The sequence below is a fragment of the Natator depressus genome, chromosome 24, assembly GCF_965152275.1.
Source record: "Natator depressus isolate rNatDep1 chromosome 24, rNatDep2.hap1, whole genome shotgun sequence".
Taxonomy (NCBI): Eukaryota; Metazoa; Chordata; order Testudines; family Cheloniidae; genus Natator; species Natator depressus.
In genome coordinates this window covers 14,758,544-14,772,099 of record NC_134257.1, presented here as the reverse complement: position 1 = coordinate 14,772,099, position 13,556 = coordinate 14,758,544, and the positions used below count along the sequence as shown (strand labels likewise).

Here is a 13,556-nt window from a genome sequence, read left to right as displayed (position 1 = left end):
AACAGCTGGGACATGCAAGGCAGCTTCAGCAGAGAGATTCCAGGCAGACCCTGGGGGCCCCAGCTCCGGGATTCACCCTCCCAGCACATGCAGGAAACACAGTCCCAGCTGCAGGAGATAACAGGTTGGGGATGAGCCCTCCCTCGCCAGTGAGGAAAATATTTTGACGACAATCACATCAGGTTATCTCTGGGCTTGAACCCATGGCCTGTAGGTTTCTCCTCCTGAGCTGCAGCTGGCTGAGCTAAAGAAGTAGTCACAGTAACAGAACGCTGCTGGTCGGTTCAAAGTGCCACTCACGCTACAGCCACGAGAGGGGGACACAGAGCCACGCTGCCAGGCCCATCCCAAGATGCAGCATCCCCGGCACCCACCTCCCACTCTCAGCTCCCAGTGTTCAGACGTCGTGCCCAGCTCCGAGGTGACGTGGCAGCGATAGACGCCCTCGTCCTGCATGCGGACGCCCCTCAGCGACAGGGACGCTTTCCCCCGGGCCAGTCCCTCCGGATCCAGGCGGGTCCGGTTCCTATAAGCCTTGTCCTGTCTCGCCAGCTGCTCCCGCTCGTAATAGTGACTATGAACCATCAGGACCCCTGCCCCCGCCCCCTCCTTCTGCCAGGTGAGGGTCAGACACTGGAGGTTCAGCACGGGCTGGGATGGGAAGAGGCAGCTCAGAGTGACGTCCCCCCCAAACAGAGCAATGACGGGCGATGCTGCTCTGATGGGCCCTGAAAGGTAAACAGGGTCGGGGCAGAGACCCCAGCTCCAGCTCCCTCCCACACACTACTCAGTGACCCCAGCAATCCCAGCTGAAGCCCCACTCCCACTCCCCCGGTGCCCAGAAACTCCAGAGATCCTGGGCACAGCCATGCCCCCCACTCCCTGCTGCCCAGTGACCCCAGAGACCTCAGCTGCAGCCCCAGCCCCCTCCCCCACCTAGAGATCCAGGCCACAGAAGATCCCCACACACACTTTGACCAGCAACCAGATCCCAGCCTCAGCTATAAATAAGCATCACAATTTATTTTACAGATGGAAAAATGGAGGCACAAAGGCAGTGAACTGACGGACTCAAAGTCACCCCGTCAGTGACAAAGGCAGGAAGAGAACCCAGGAGTCCTGGCTTTCAGCTACTCATCTCTAACCACTAGAGCTCACTCCCCTCCCAGAGCCAGGGACAGAACTCAGGTGTCCTGACCTCATAAGAATAGCCATACTGAGTCAGACCAAAGGTCTATCTATCCTAGTATCCTGTCTTCTGACAGTGGCCAATGCCAGCCATCTTCCCCAGCCCCATAGGCACCTGTTGGCCTCTCCAAAGAGTGTGTCAGTCCTATGGTTGGGAATGTGAATCTGTCATGTAAGATCTTATTGGACAATCTCCACCAAGCAGCCCCACACCCTGCCTTCCCCCCATCCCTTAACTGCAAGACCATATCATGCAAAACCATATTAAAAACCTTACTAAAGTCAATATATACCACAATATATGCCCCTATCCACAAGGCTTGTTATCCTGTCAAAGATAGCTATTAGGTTGGTTTGACACTGCATTTCTACTGCATTAATAGCCCAAGATAATTTAAAAATGGCCCCAAATTAGCCCAATCTATTTATTGAAACTACCAAATTCACATCCATGAAAAATGCATCATGGACGTGAAACCTGGTCTCCTCCCGTGAAATCTCATCTTTTGTGTGCTTTTACCCTATACTATACAGATTTCAGGGAGGAGATCGGCGTTTCTCAAATTGGGAGTCCTGACCCAAAAGGGAGTTGCTGGGGGATCGCGGTATCGTCATGCTTACTTCTATGCTGCCTTCAGAGCTGGGTGGCTGGAGAGCAGCAGCTGTTGGCCAGGCGCCCAGCTCTGAAGGCAGCGCCCCGCCAGCAGCAGGGCAGAAGTAAGGGTGGCAGTACCACAGCCCCCCCCACAATAACCTTGTGACCCTGCCACAGCTCCTTTTTGGGTCAGGACCCCCTACAATTACAGCACTGTGAAATTTCAGATTTAAATTATAGAAATCATGAAACTGACTATTTTTAAAATCCTAAGACCGTGAAATTGACCCAAATGGGCCCTGAATTTGGTAGGGCCCTAATTCTATTCAGACCAAGAAAGAAAAGCTGGAGCCAGCTGTGCAGGGCGGGGGGCACTGAGGGCCAACGGCAGGAGCCCCCTGGGAGCGGGGCAGGGGCGCGATCCCAGCCGCTCTGCAGCGCCGGGAGGGAGCTCAGCACCCCACTGCCACGCGCCCGCCCTGGGGAGTCACCCAGCCCGGGGCACTGGGACCACAGCAGTCCAGCCCCCAGAGCTGCCAGCCCCCAGGCTCTGCCCTGCACCCCGCCCCCGCCCCGGGGAGGAGTCAGGGTGAGCCCCACCCACCCACCCACTGGAGGAGACGCGGCTTCGCCCTGGTCTACACTCGGAGCTGAGGTCGAATTGAGCCGCGTTAAATCGATTTAACCCCGCGCCCGTCCACACGACGGAGCCCTTTTCTTCCACGGAAAGGGCTCTTAAAACCGATTTCTTTACGCCGCCCCGGCAGGGGATTGGCGCTGAAGTCGGCCTCGCGGGGTCGAATTTGGGGTACTGTGGACGAACCAGCCGAGGGGCGGGGGCAGTGAGGCAGGGAGGGGTGGAGCACGCTGCGGGGGCGGGGCCAGGAAGGGGCGGGGCAGCAGCGTGAAGGGGCGGGGCTAGGCCCTGCCTGGGCTCTGACACAGGGGGTGAAGTCCCTGGCCGCCCCCCCTGCGTAGGAGACTGGGAAATAAACAGGAATCACGTGCTCCCCGCACAGGCCAATGGGAACCCCGTCCTCCTGGCCCCGCCCCATGGGGGCCCTCCAAGCCACGCCCCCTTCCTGCCTCGGAAGGCTCCGGCCGCCCCACCCTTCCCGCACGCCCTCGTGATACGTCACAAACGCGCGCCGGAAGTGGCGCGCGGCTAATCAGTGGCACCTTCAGCGGCCTGCGCCGGAAGGTGCTCTACGTCATTGGCGTCCCGCCGGAAGCGGGTGTGTCGGGCCGCAGCGCGGTGCGGCGGAGGCTGAGCCCGGACCCCGCCATGGCGGCTCCGCCCGCCCCGCCCCCCGCCGGGGGGGCCCCAGCCCCGGGACCGGGACCCGGCCCCGCGGGGGGCGCCGCGGCTGCGGGGGGGCCCAAGAGTGGGGAGGAGCGACTGAAAGAGATGGAGGCGGAGATGGCGCTGTGAGCGCGGGGGCAGTGGCTGGGGGGGGCGGGAGCGGGTCTGTGGGGGAGATCGGGGCCCTGGGGTGGGCGGGAGAAGAGGGGGTGACCGTGGGGAGGGCGGGAGGAGGTTTGGGGGGGGTGAGCTGGAGTGGGCAGGGGAGGATTTGCGGGGAGACCAGGGTAAAAGGGGGCGAGGCCTGTGGGTGGGGAGACTTGAGGGATGGGTTGTGGGGAGCTGGGCTGGGACAAAAGGCCGGGAGACCCCGGGAGGGGGGTGGGATGAGGATAAAGGGGTTGAAAAGAAGCTGGTGGGGTGTCTGGAGAGGATGATGGAGGGAGGGAGCAGGAGGGTTCGGCTGAAGAATTAGGGCTCGCGGTGGTGGGTGTGTGATGAGCAGAGCCCAGGACAGAGGGGTGGGAGATCTGGAGTAGAAAGGGGCTGGAGATCCGTAGAGACTTGGGGGGGGGAAAGGGGGTGAGTTCTGCAGGGAGATTGAAGGACAAAGGGATGGGAACCCCTGAGAGGGCGCAGGGAGGTGGGAACACCTGGAATCCTTGGGGTGTCTGGTGAGGGTAACGGAGAGCTCTTGGCGGGAGGGAATGGGGAGCTGCGGGGAGGAGGGCCGGGGATGGGCAGATATCAGGGCAAAGCAGTGAAAGACCCTGCATTGAAGAAGGGGTGGGTCTTGTGGCATAAGGGGGACCTGAGCAACTGGGACCTGGGGGGGCTCAGGGCAAGGGCATGGAAAACTCTGGATGGTAGCAGGGAGGCCTCAATGTGCTTCCATTTGTCATCCCTCGCCCTGTACAGGTTTGAGCAGGAGGTGCTGGGGGCCCCTGTCTCCCTGCCCTCCGGGGCCCCGGTGGTGGAGGCCGTCCCGGTAGCTCTGGCAGTGCCGGCTGTGCCCACGGTGCCCCCAGTCCCAGTGATCCGGCCCATCATCGCCACCAACACCTACCAGCAGGTGAGGCACTGGCTTATCCCTCACCATGGGGCATGAGCAGCGTGGGAGCGATGCTGGGTGCCGCTGCAGTTCATTGGCCCAGAAACGCGGTGAGGGAATGTAGTTTGGTGGCAGCTGAGTGATTAAAAACAGATTTCAGAGTAGCAGCCGTGTTAGTCTGTATCCTCAAAAAGAACAGTAGTACTTGTGGCACCTTAGAGACTAACCAATTTATTTGAGCATAAGCTTTCGTGAGCTACAGCTCACTTCATCAGAATGCATCCGATGAAGTGAGCTGTAGCTCACAAAAGCTTATGCTCAAATAAATTTGTTAGTCTCTAAGGTGCCACAAGTACTCCTTTTCTTTTTGTTAAAAACAGAGATGCTCTGGGCACGTGCTGGCCACAGCCCTGACTTGGGCTCTCTGTGACTGCACTCCCCTGCCCCCCCCCCCCTTCTCCATCAACTCTCTGCTGTGTGTCCATCTGTCTGTCTGGTTAGGGGACAGTGTTGGCACCCATCACTAGGGAGTGAGTCGTCCACCCCCCTTGGTTACTAGATGAAATATTCACAACCAAGGTACCTTTGCCCCCAGGTTAATAGATCGACATAGTGAGGTCCCTAATAGTCCTCAGGGGTCTCCGGCTGCTCTCCCTCATTGGCTTTTAGGGAGCTGCACGTGGGTAGGATGCTTTTTGAGTGGTGGAGTAGATTGTGTGGAAATATCATTAAATGCAAAACACCTCTCTTCACTGTGTCAGTCCCTTATTTGTGTTAGGGTAGCTCCTGGGGCCCTAGTCATCTTAGGCTGGGAAGGATTTGATTTTTGTTGTTAAACATTGATTTCACTGTGCACTTGCAAATGCTGTAAAAATATTTCCATCCGTGATAATCAAAATTTACATGCAAAGTAAGCAAAATGCTGCTTGAAAACTCACAAGTTTGATTTAAGGATATTTACTTTGTATATGACGTGTGATGTTGACAATTTGTGTTTTAACAGTTATAAACTGTTAGAATCTCAACATCTGCTGTCATTAAATTATTGTCTGACTTCCCCCAATAACTTCCCGCAACTGTGAAAATTTAAATGGATAGAAATTGGTGAAAAAAATGCTTAAAAACACCAATATTAGGCTTTGAAATTATTTTAAAAAATTCTGCCAAGTGTCCTCATAGACCAGGGCTCCCCACTTGGTGCTGTACGAACACACAATGAAAAAGACATTCCTTCCCCTGGAGATTTTACAATTATGTCTTGTTTATTCCTGGAACTATTTAGGAATAGTTGATCCTAACTATCTTCATGTGGGAACACTCATATCGGAATAAGGTCATTCACATAGGGAGTTAATCAGGAATAGCTACTGCACTTTAAATTCACACCCTACCTCAGTGGTTTTCAACCTGTGGTCTGTAGACCCCTGGGGGTCTACAGACCATCTAAAATTTCCGAAGGGGTCTGTGCCGCCAACATTTTTAGGGGGTCACAAATGAAAAAAGGTTGAAAACCACTGCCCTACCTTATTCTAGGCTTGTCTAAACTGAGAAGTTAATTCAGATTAAGGGTGTCTTGTTCCTGTTTAGCTTAATCCAAACAAACCATTGGAACAAACTCACCAGGGCAGTGGCGGATTGTACGTCTCTTGATGTCTCCAAATCCAGACCGGATGCCTTACTGGAGGAAGCTTTAGTCAAACACAAGTGACTGGACTCAGTACAGTGGGAGCTGGCTGAAATTTTCTGGCCTGTGTTATACAGGAGGTCAGACTTGACGATCTGATGCTCCCTTCTGGCCTTGGAATCTATGAAAACTGCTCTGCATGAAGAGCAGTAGCCAGTTACCATGTCCTTCCCCTGACTGTCTGGGGTCTAAATCCCAGGTTGGCACACAGACAGAATGTAGCTGGGACCCAGTCCCCTAATGGGCTGTTCCCGGAGTGGGTCTCTGGCTCTGTTTGCTCTCATTTCTGTGCGGTGTCGTCCACCTCCCCTTGCCTCTCTATGCTGATGGTCTGGTGTTGTTGGAGGCCAGTGGTGTGGCTGAGCTAAAGCTAAATTAACCCTCCACTCCTATGCCAGGCTTGCGGGTCTCACTCCCTCAGCAGCCCTGTCAAATCCCACTGCTCAGCCTCTTTCCTGGTCCTGCTGTGCCCTTTAACTAGCTGGTCCTTTCTGCAGCTGCACAGATGTTTCCTGGGGTGGTGGGGGCTGTGTTACCTGCCTCTGGACAGATGTTTCAGGGCAGGGGGCATGAGGAGGGGTGGTATTCCTTCTGCACTAGCCCATGTGTCTCTCCCCCAGGGGTATTATAGAGGTCTGCATTAACAGCTGCCACTCTTGATTCATGTTTCTGTTCTGCTCCAGGTCCAGCAGAGCTTAGAAGCCCGAGCGGCTGCCGCAGCCACCGTCGTGGCCCCCATCGTGGCCCCCCCGGTACCGTTTGTGGGACCAGGTACGTAGCGTGTCTCGGTGGCCTAGTGTCTGACTGCACATGGCACGTTTGAGATTCCAAAGCAATGTGTCCTTTCTTTCTCTTTGAGTGAACTTCAGCGCTGGCGAGAGGTGCCGGATCGACAGCCCCGAGAACCGAAGCCCCCTCTTCATCCGCAGGGCAGGTACAGCGACAGGACAGGAGTCCCTCCACAAACCTCACCGCCTGGAGGGGGGGCTCAGCCAGCCCACGGCTCCTCTTCCACGGCTGCCGATGAGCTATTTGTCCCAGCTGGGTGCTGGGTTTGTTTGTTTGCAGGCATCGATATAGCTAGGAACTGACAGGAGACCCAGTAACTTCATTTCATACATGGGGCTACTGAACGGTCGTCTTCTGGGGAGCAGCTTTATCATATCATATATATAGCAATAGGCCCATCTAACCCGGTATCCTGCCACCCTGGATCATAACCGTGGCCTCCTCCCTGCTGTCTGGATCGAACCAGCAGGTCCTTCTAGTGAGGTATCCTGTCTGCCTGGTCTCTTGACAGGTGCCTACACCAGCTGCTTCAGAGGATGGTGTAAGGTGCACCCTCTAGTGGACAGTTATGGAATAATCTCTCAGGCAAAGTTTGTTCCTAACCCTAAAGAAGCCTAACATGCTTTATAAATGCTGTATGCCATCCCAGAGGCAGCTGCATCTTAGCCCTGCACTATATAGGATCCCAAAGCCCTCTAGAGGCTGCATATACAGTAATCATTCACTCTGTGGTGAGATGCAGCTACCTGTATACAGCGGCTGTGCCCCGCCCTAGAGGCAGCTGCATTTCATCACTGAGTGAATGATTACTGTATATCTGTGGCTCAAACGTTTTTTACTGATGACCCCTTTCACTTAGCAAGTCTCTGAGTGCGACCTCCCCCCCCTTATAAATTAGAAAACTTTTTAATATACTTAACACCATTATAAATGCTGGAGGCAAAGCGGGGTTTGGGGTGGAGGTTGACAGCTCACAACCCCCCATTTAATAACCTCGTGACCCCATGAGGGGTCCTGACCCCCAGTTTGAAAACCCCTGCTGTGTATGCAGCCTCTAAAGGGCTTTGGGATCCTTTAGCTGCAAAGGTGTAGAAAAGATGTCGTATTTGTTCTGTTGTCTGTGCTGACATCACAAGACGGAGTGGGAATGAATCCAGCTGAGCCAGCAGTTGGCTGTGACTCAATTTGCCTCATGTTGTTGAAATGTGTGTGGACACCTGCACTCCAATCGTGGTTTGGGGGAGGGGACTCCAGCTCCCATCTTCCTTCACCCTAGATGCCTGACGTAACTCGTGATCGCTGTACAGAATTGGGATGGGTGTGGATGGATATTAACAAGGGTCCTCCTCCAAAGGCAGCTATCTAATCAACCAGGATGCAATTTCCTCAGGGTAACATGATTCCTGTACATTGCTGCCTTACAGCTTGGAGTCTAGAAGGGATTTTCCCCTAATGGTCAATCCCAGAGCTAGTACGCTTGGTCTGTTTGTAATACAGTAGCACCCCCAGCTGAGTTGTGCCAGGCACTGCCCAGACACACAGCAAGAGACAGTCCCTGCCCCACCTGAGATCAGGACCCAGTTGTGCCAGGCGCTGCCCAGACACACAGTGAGAGACAGACCCTGCCCCAGCTAAGATCAGGGCCCCATCATGATGGATGCTGCCCAGACACATAGCGAGAGACTGTCCCTGCCCCAGCTAAGATCAGGGCCCTATCGTGCCAGGCACTGCCCTGACACAATGAGAGACCGTCCTGCCCCGAAAAGCTCTCAATATAACTAGACGAGGCAAAGGAAGGACCATTCTAGTTTTTCAGGTGAGGAAAGTGAGACATGGAGAGTCAAAGTAATTTGTCCGCAGTCACGCAGGGAGCGTGCAGCAGTGCTGGGAATTGAACCCAGCACTTGCAAGACCCGGCCTGGCGCCTTAACGTAAAATTGTCCTTCTCACCCTCTGCAGTTGTTCCTCCACAGAGGCCTCCAATCCTTCGACCAGCCTTTGTGCCTCACGTCCTGCAGAGATCTGGTAAGCTTCCCCCAGCCAGCCCCATCTTTACCCTAGTCTGACGTGCCTGGATCCTACCGGTGCTCTCCCTTTCAATCAGGAGACACTGTTGAGTCTGAAATCGTATTTCAATAAAAATTCCCTCCCAAGTTTTCCTGATAAGTGAGATTCTTGCAGAAATAAATCAGGCCTTTCTATAAATCCTGAGGTTAGCAGTTTGTTTGCTCTATTCTTTGCCAAGGGACGGGGAGACCAGTTTCACTTCCTGGATTCTCCCCCACTCAGGGGAAATGCTAAAACCCAAGCAGAAGGGGGAAGCCTGTTTTCCTGGTGACTTTTGCAGTTTGCTTGCTCCTTTCTTTGCACTTCCTAAAGCCCGGGGGTGGGATGGTTGGTTTCACTTCCTGTTGGGTAAGTTTCGCTTCCTGGATTTCCCTCCATCCTTGAATCAGGGGCTAGTCCCAGAATCGAAGCCATGGGGGAAATCCTGTTGTCATCGAAATGGAAAACCCGTTTCTGTCTGTCTGTCTGTCTCTTAGCCGGTGCTCCCAGGCCCCTGGCGATGCGTCCGCCTCACCACCCAGCCATGGTGGGGCCCCCCATGCCTGGTCCCCAGGGCCCACAGATGATGATGGGACCCCCCATGCAGAGGCCCCCTGGCCCGCTCATGGGGCCCATAGGGCCGATGAGAACTGGCCCACCGGTGAGTGTGTTTCCTTCAGCGATGGGGCGTGAGGGAGGGACAGGAGCCAATGGGGAGTGGCGGTTGGCTCTCACCTGCCAGGGTGGAGGGCGTCTGTGGCTGTATCATGGGATCAGATCTGGAGCGAAGCAGGGTTGGGGCTGGTCAGCACTTGGAGAGGCAAATGGAATGATAGGTGCTGCAGGAAGCTGTGGGGGAGTGCTTTCCTTTTGCAGTCAGGGCTGGCCCCAGTGCAGCGCTAGGGGGCGCTGTGCTGCAGGGAGCGGGATTGGGGGCGCTCTCCCCTGGCAGTCAGGGCTGGTCCCGATGCCTTAGCATGGCACTAGGGGGCGCTGTGCTGCAGGGAGCATGGTGGAGGGCTCAATAGAGGGGGCGCTGTCCTCTCACGGTCAGTGCTGGCTGACCCTGTTGTGTGGCTGCTCACTAACTGCTATGTCCCACCCCAGAGACAGCTGCATTTCAGCACCGGGGGTATCGCCAGCTGTGGGGGTGGGGCTGTATTCTAAGCTCTGTCCAGCAGCTGGACAGAGGCAAAGGCCGGGGAGCCATTGTCTGCATAAGCCCCCTTAATGGCCCTGCTGTTGCTGCTGTTTAGGTGGGACCCGGGGTCCCCATCGGCCCAATCACTCCTCTGATGTCGGTTCCCCGCCCCCCTGTCGTGGCAGCTCCGAAGATAAACCCCATGGTGATCCAGGCAGCTCCCACAGTGTACTCCGCACCGCCGGTGAAAAAGCAGGAGGTATGGAGGGGCAGAGGCAGAGCCCTCTGCCACTGAAACTCCGTTGGTGCTTGAGAGGAAGGCATTAAACACACCCACCCACCCCTGCCCGAAACACATCTCGCTGGGCCATCCCACCCCATGGGGGGAGCTTCCTTCCTTCCCCCAGTCTGTGGCTTTGCTCCTGCCCTGAAGCACGAGGGTCAAGAGCTCTGATCCTTGCCAGTCTTGTATGGGGTTATTAAATGTCTAATGCCCCTTTAAAACATACCAAGCTTCTTGCTGCCATGTCCCTGTGGCTGGGAGGTGTCCTGGAAGGGCTCTGGTGCTGGCCAGGTTGGGGGGAATGCGGGGAGGTTGGTGGGGCAGGTGCCAGCCACACCCCTGCAGTAGGGGTGGAGGGGTCTTGCGGGACGGACTTTAATGTCCCCCAGGATTCCGTCCTTATAGTACCTCGGATTTCGCCCACTGCATCAATGTTTGGAGGATTAGTGCGTGGAACATGGAGAACTCCCAGTACATGTCCCAGTGGCAGGGAGTTCCGCAGGTTTAACCCAGTGATTTTGTGTTAACCCCATTAACTGCCCCAGTGGCAGGAAGTCCCATGGGCTAGCTCTGGTGTCCTATTGGTTAATTCCTTTATAATAACCTGTCCTGCCTGGATATTCAGTTAACTCAGGGCTTCAGGCTGACCTTCCATGGGATTCGTGGGGCAGGGAGTCCCATGGGCGAACACACCTCCTCCCCTTGGGCTGGATTAATGAGGTGGGGAGTTCCCCAGGCTAATCCCTTTGCAGTCGCATGGCCCTTGGTGTCAGTCTCCCTGTTGCTGCAGGAGGAGCTGCGGGAGCAGCCCCCACCAGTTGTGGTGGAAGAGAAGGAGCCGGGGGGGCTGGAGGAGGCTGTGATCGGCCCCAGCATGCCTGAGGTGGAGCCTGTGATGCCAGAGGCCAGGGCGCTGCCTGCACTGCGTGGGCCTGAACTGGGGCCCATACGGGGGCGGCGGCCCCGGGGCCCTGAACCTGGATTTGCACCAATGGAGGTAAGGGGACATCTTTCTCTGATGGAGGGGATCGGGGGAGGGGTATGTGTGGGAGTAGGGGGAGAACAGGAGGGCTGGGGTGGGGAATGTCGTGGGATGGTTGTAGGGGGACACCAAGTGGGAGGGAGTCTGGGCTGGAGTGGGGGGAACCATGGGAGGGATGGGGTCTCTCCAGAGATACCAGGGGTACCAATAGGGAAGGAGGGTCCTGTGCCAAGGCGGGGGGCTGCTCCTACAGGGGTTGGGGGTCTGTACCGTGGGAGTGCTGCATGCGGGGGTGGGGCTTGGTCTGCACTGTGTGACGGTTCCTCCTCTGCCAATAGGCCACAGGCTGGGGAAATCCCAAGGGGGACGGGGGGCTCCCCATGGCTGAGTCAGGATCTCACCGGGGCAGGGGGTGGTCTGGAGCCAGCCCTGGGCCAGAGGGCTATGAAGGCCCTGGAGGGAGTGGAGAGCGCGGGGACGGCTGCTCTGGGGTCTGCCCTAGGGGATGTGGCTGACCCGTGGCCTCCCCAGCCCGTGGCGGAACCCGTGGTCGAGGACAAGAAGAAAAGCAGGCAGGAAAAGCTGAAGCGCTGCATCCGCACGGCCGCCGGGAGCTGCTGGGAGGACTCCAGCCTGCTGGAGTGGGACTCAGGTGAGTGGGAGGCAGGGTTGTGATCAGCTGGGGGGGGGGGGGGGGGAATTTGCCAACTGGAGCGGGGTGCAGGCGAACCCCAGGATATTATTGCAGTTGATTTGTGGGACTCCCTGCTGCAGGGGGATGATGTTGAGGTTGACCTCTGGGACTCCCTGCCACTGGATATTGCTGGGGGTTGACCTGGCAGGCTCATTCCATGCAGCAGATGCTGAGCTCTGTGGCAGAGGATTGCCATGATCACAGGCAGGGGTCCTATGGCCCTGCCCCACTCTCAACCTCCCCCCCACCCCATATCCCAGATGACTTCCGGATCTTCTGCGGGGACCTGGGCAACGAGGTGAATGACGACATCCTGGCCCGGGCCTTCAGCCGCTACCCGTCCTTCCTCAAGGCCAAGGTGATCCGGGACAAGCGCACCGGCAAGACCAAGGGCTACGGGTTTGTCAGCTTCAAGGACCCCAACGACTACGTCCGCGCCATGCGCGAGATGAACGGTGAGGGGAGGTGGGACAGGTGCCGGGGGGGGGGCGGATTAGGCTGTCGCACCACTAATGGGTGGGGGGCAGGTTACCCTGTCTTGCTCCAGTTGGCTTGGCTGCCCTTTGACCCCCAGCGTGTATCTTGGGCAGGGGGGGCTGATGTTGCCCAAAGGTGATTTACGGAGGGAGTGCCTGGCGGGCAATGCAAGCTATGGGGCAGCTCAGCCCCACATAGAGCCCTGGCGATTGGCCTGGGAGAAGCACCCAGCCTGGCGAAGGGAACAACCTGAGGGTGTTTGAAGAGCACCTCTGCGGAGGAAGGTGCAGCCAGATCTGTGTAATGTCCCCTCCCGTTTCCCCCCCCCCCATTCTGGGAATGCCTGCTGCCCCCCATCTACTGACCCCCTGCTCCCATCTGTGTCCCCCGACAGGTAAATACGTGGGCAGTCGCCCCATCAAGCTGCGCAAGAGCATGTGGAAGGATCGCAACATCGATGTGGTGCGCAAGAAGCAGAAAGAGAAAAAGAAACTTGGACTGAGATAGCCGGGGGGGAGGATCCTGCCAGCCTGGGCCCCCCAGCAGACGCCAGGCAGACTTGGCCCCCACCTGCCCTTGGGGCTTTGGTGCTGGGTGGCCAGCTTCCTTGCCCCGTTCCATCTGTCTTGAATGACAGCTCCTGGCCCAGGGCAGATTCCTCCATGGACTCTCCAGTGCCCCCTTGGGTGCTGCCCGGGGGTACCGGTGCCCATGGGGGGTGGGCATGTGTGTCACGCTCCCCCCAGGGCCAGGGGCTCCACTCTAATAAATATTCTTTTTTTTTCTTTTGTACTTACAAGCCCAATGGCTGGGGTTCCCTTGCTGTTTCTCCCTGGGGCGTGGTATGGGGGGTGCTCCCCAGGTCCATACCGCCTCCTGTCGGAGCTCAGGGATGGGGATGGGTCTAAAGCCTCATTCGCTTCCCTCCATCCCAGGGTAGGGGGCAGAGGGAGAGGTGATTACTGCGAGCACCAAACTGTTCCCCCACAGAGCTGAATAATTCGGGTCAGTGCCCATCAATCCCACCCTGCAGCCCAGCTCTGGGCTCCCCCGCTTCCCCCCAGCTCTGCCAGTGTCCCTCAGTCCTGGCTCAATAGCCCCCTGCTGGGCCTGACCTGGGCTCCCCCCCTGCAAGCTCTGCCAGTGACCCTCTAGCCTGACCTGCAGCCCCTGCTGTGGGGGGCTGGCTGGGTGCTGGATCTCAAGCTCTGACCTGGTAAGGCAGCCCAGGTATGTGTAACCCGGGGTGGGCAAACTACGGGCTGTGTCCAGCCTGTCAGACCTTTTAATCCGGCTCTTGAGCTCCCGCTGGGGACCAGGGTC

General features: G+C 57.0%; 1 protein-coding gene across 1 annotated transcript; it reads left to right on the top strand.

Moving 5' to 3' along the window:
• Positions 1-3,068: 3,068 nt before the first annotated feature.
• On the top strand, positions 3,069-12,892 carry RBM42 (RNA binding motif protein 42). Its single transcript, XM_074939134.1, has 11 exons — positions 3,069-3,211; positions 4,005-4,158; positions 6,505-6,592; positions 6,681-6,755; positions 8,570-8,635; positions 9,154-9,317; positions 9,913-10,056; positions 10,871-11,077; positions 11,594-11,714; positions 12,017-12,211; positions 12,628-12,892. Exons 1-11 carry the CDS (start codon positions 3,069-3,071, stop codon positions 12,738-12,740), a joined length of 1,470 nt encoding a protein of 489 aa, XP_074795235.1. The 3' UTR covers positions 12,741-12,892.
• Positions 12,893-13,556: the final 664 nt, after the last annotated feature.

Bases quoted from the DNA above. Each gene is read 5' to 3' on its own strand.
- RBM42 (XM_074939134.1), top strand. From the start codon at position 3,069: ATGGCGGCTCCGCCCGCCCCGCCCCCCGCCGGGGGGGCCCCAGCCCCG. The intron at 6,756-8,569 runs GTACAGCGACAG...CACCCTCTGCAG, and splicing joins CCTCTTCATCCGCAGGGCAG to TTGTTCCTCCACAGAGGCCT. The intron at 11,715-12,016 runs GTGAGTGGGAGG...CCCATATCCCAG, and splicing joins CCTGCTGGAGTGGGACTCAG to ATGACTTCCGGATCTTCTGC.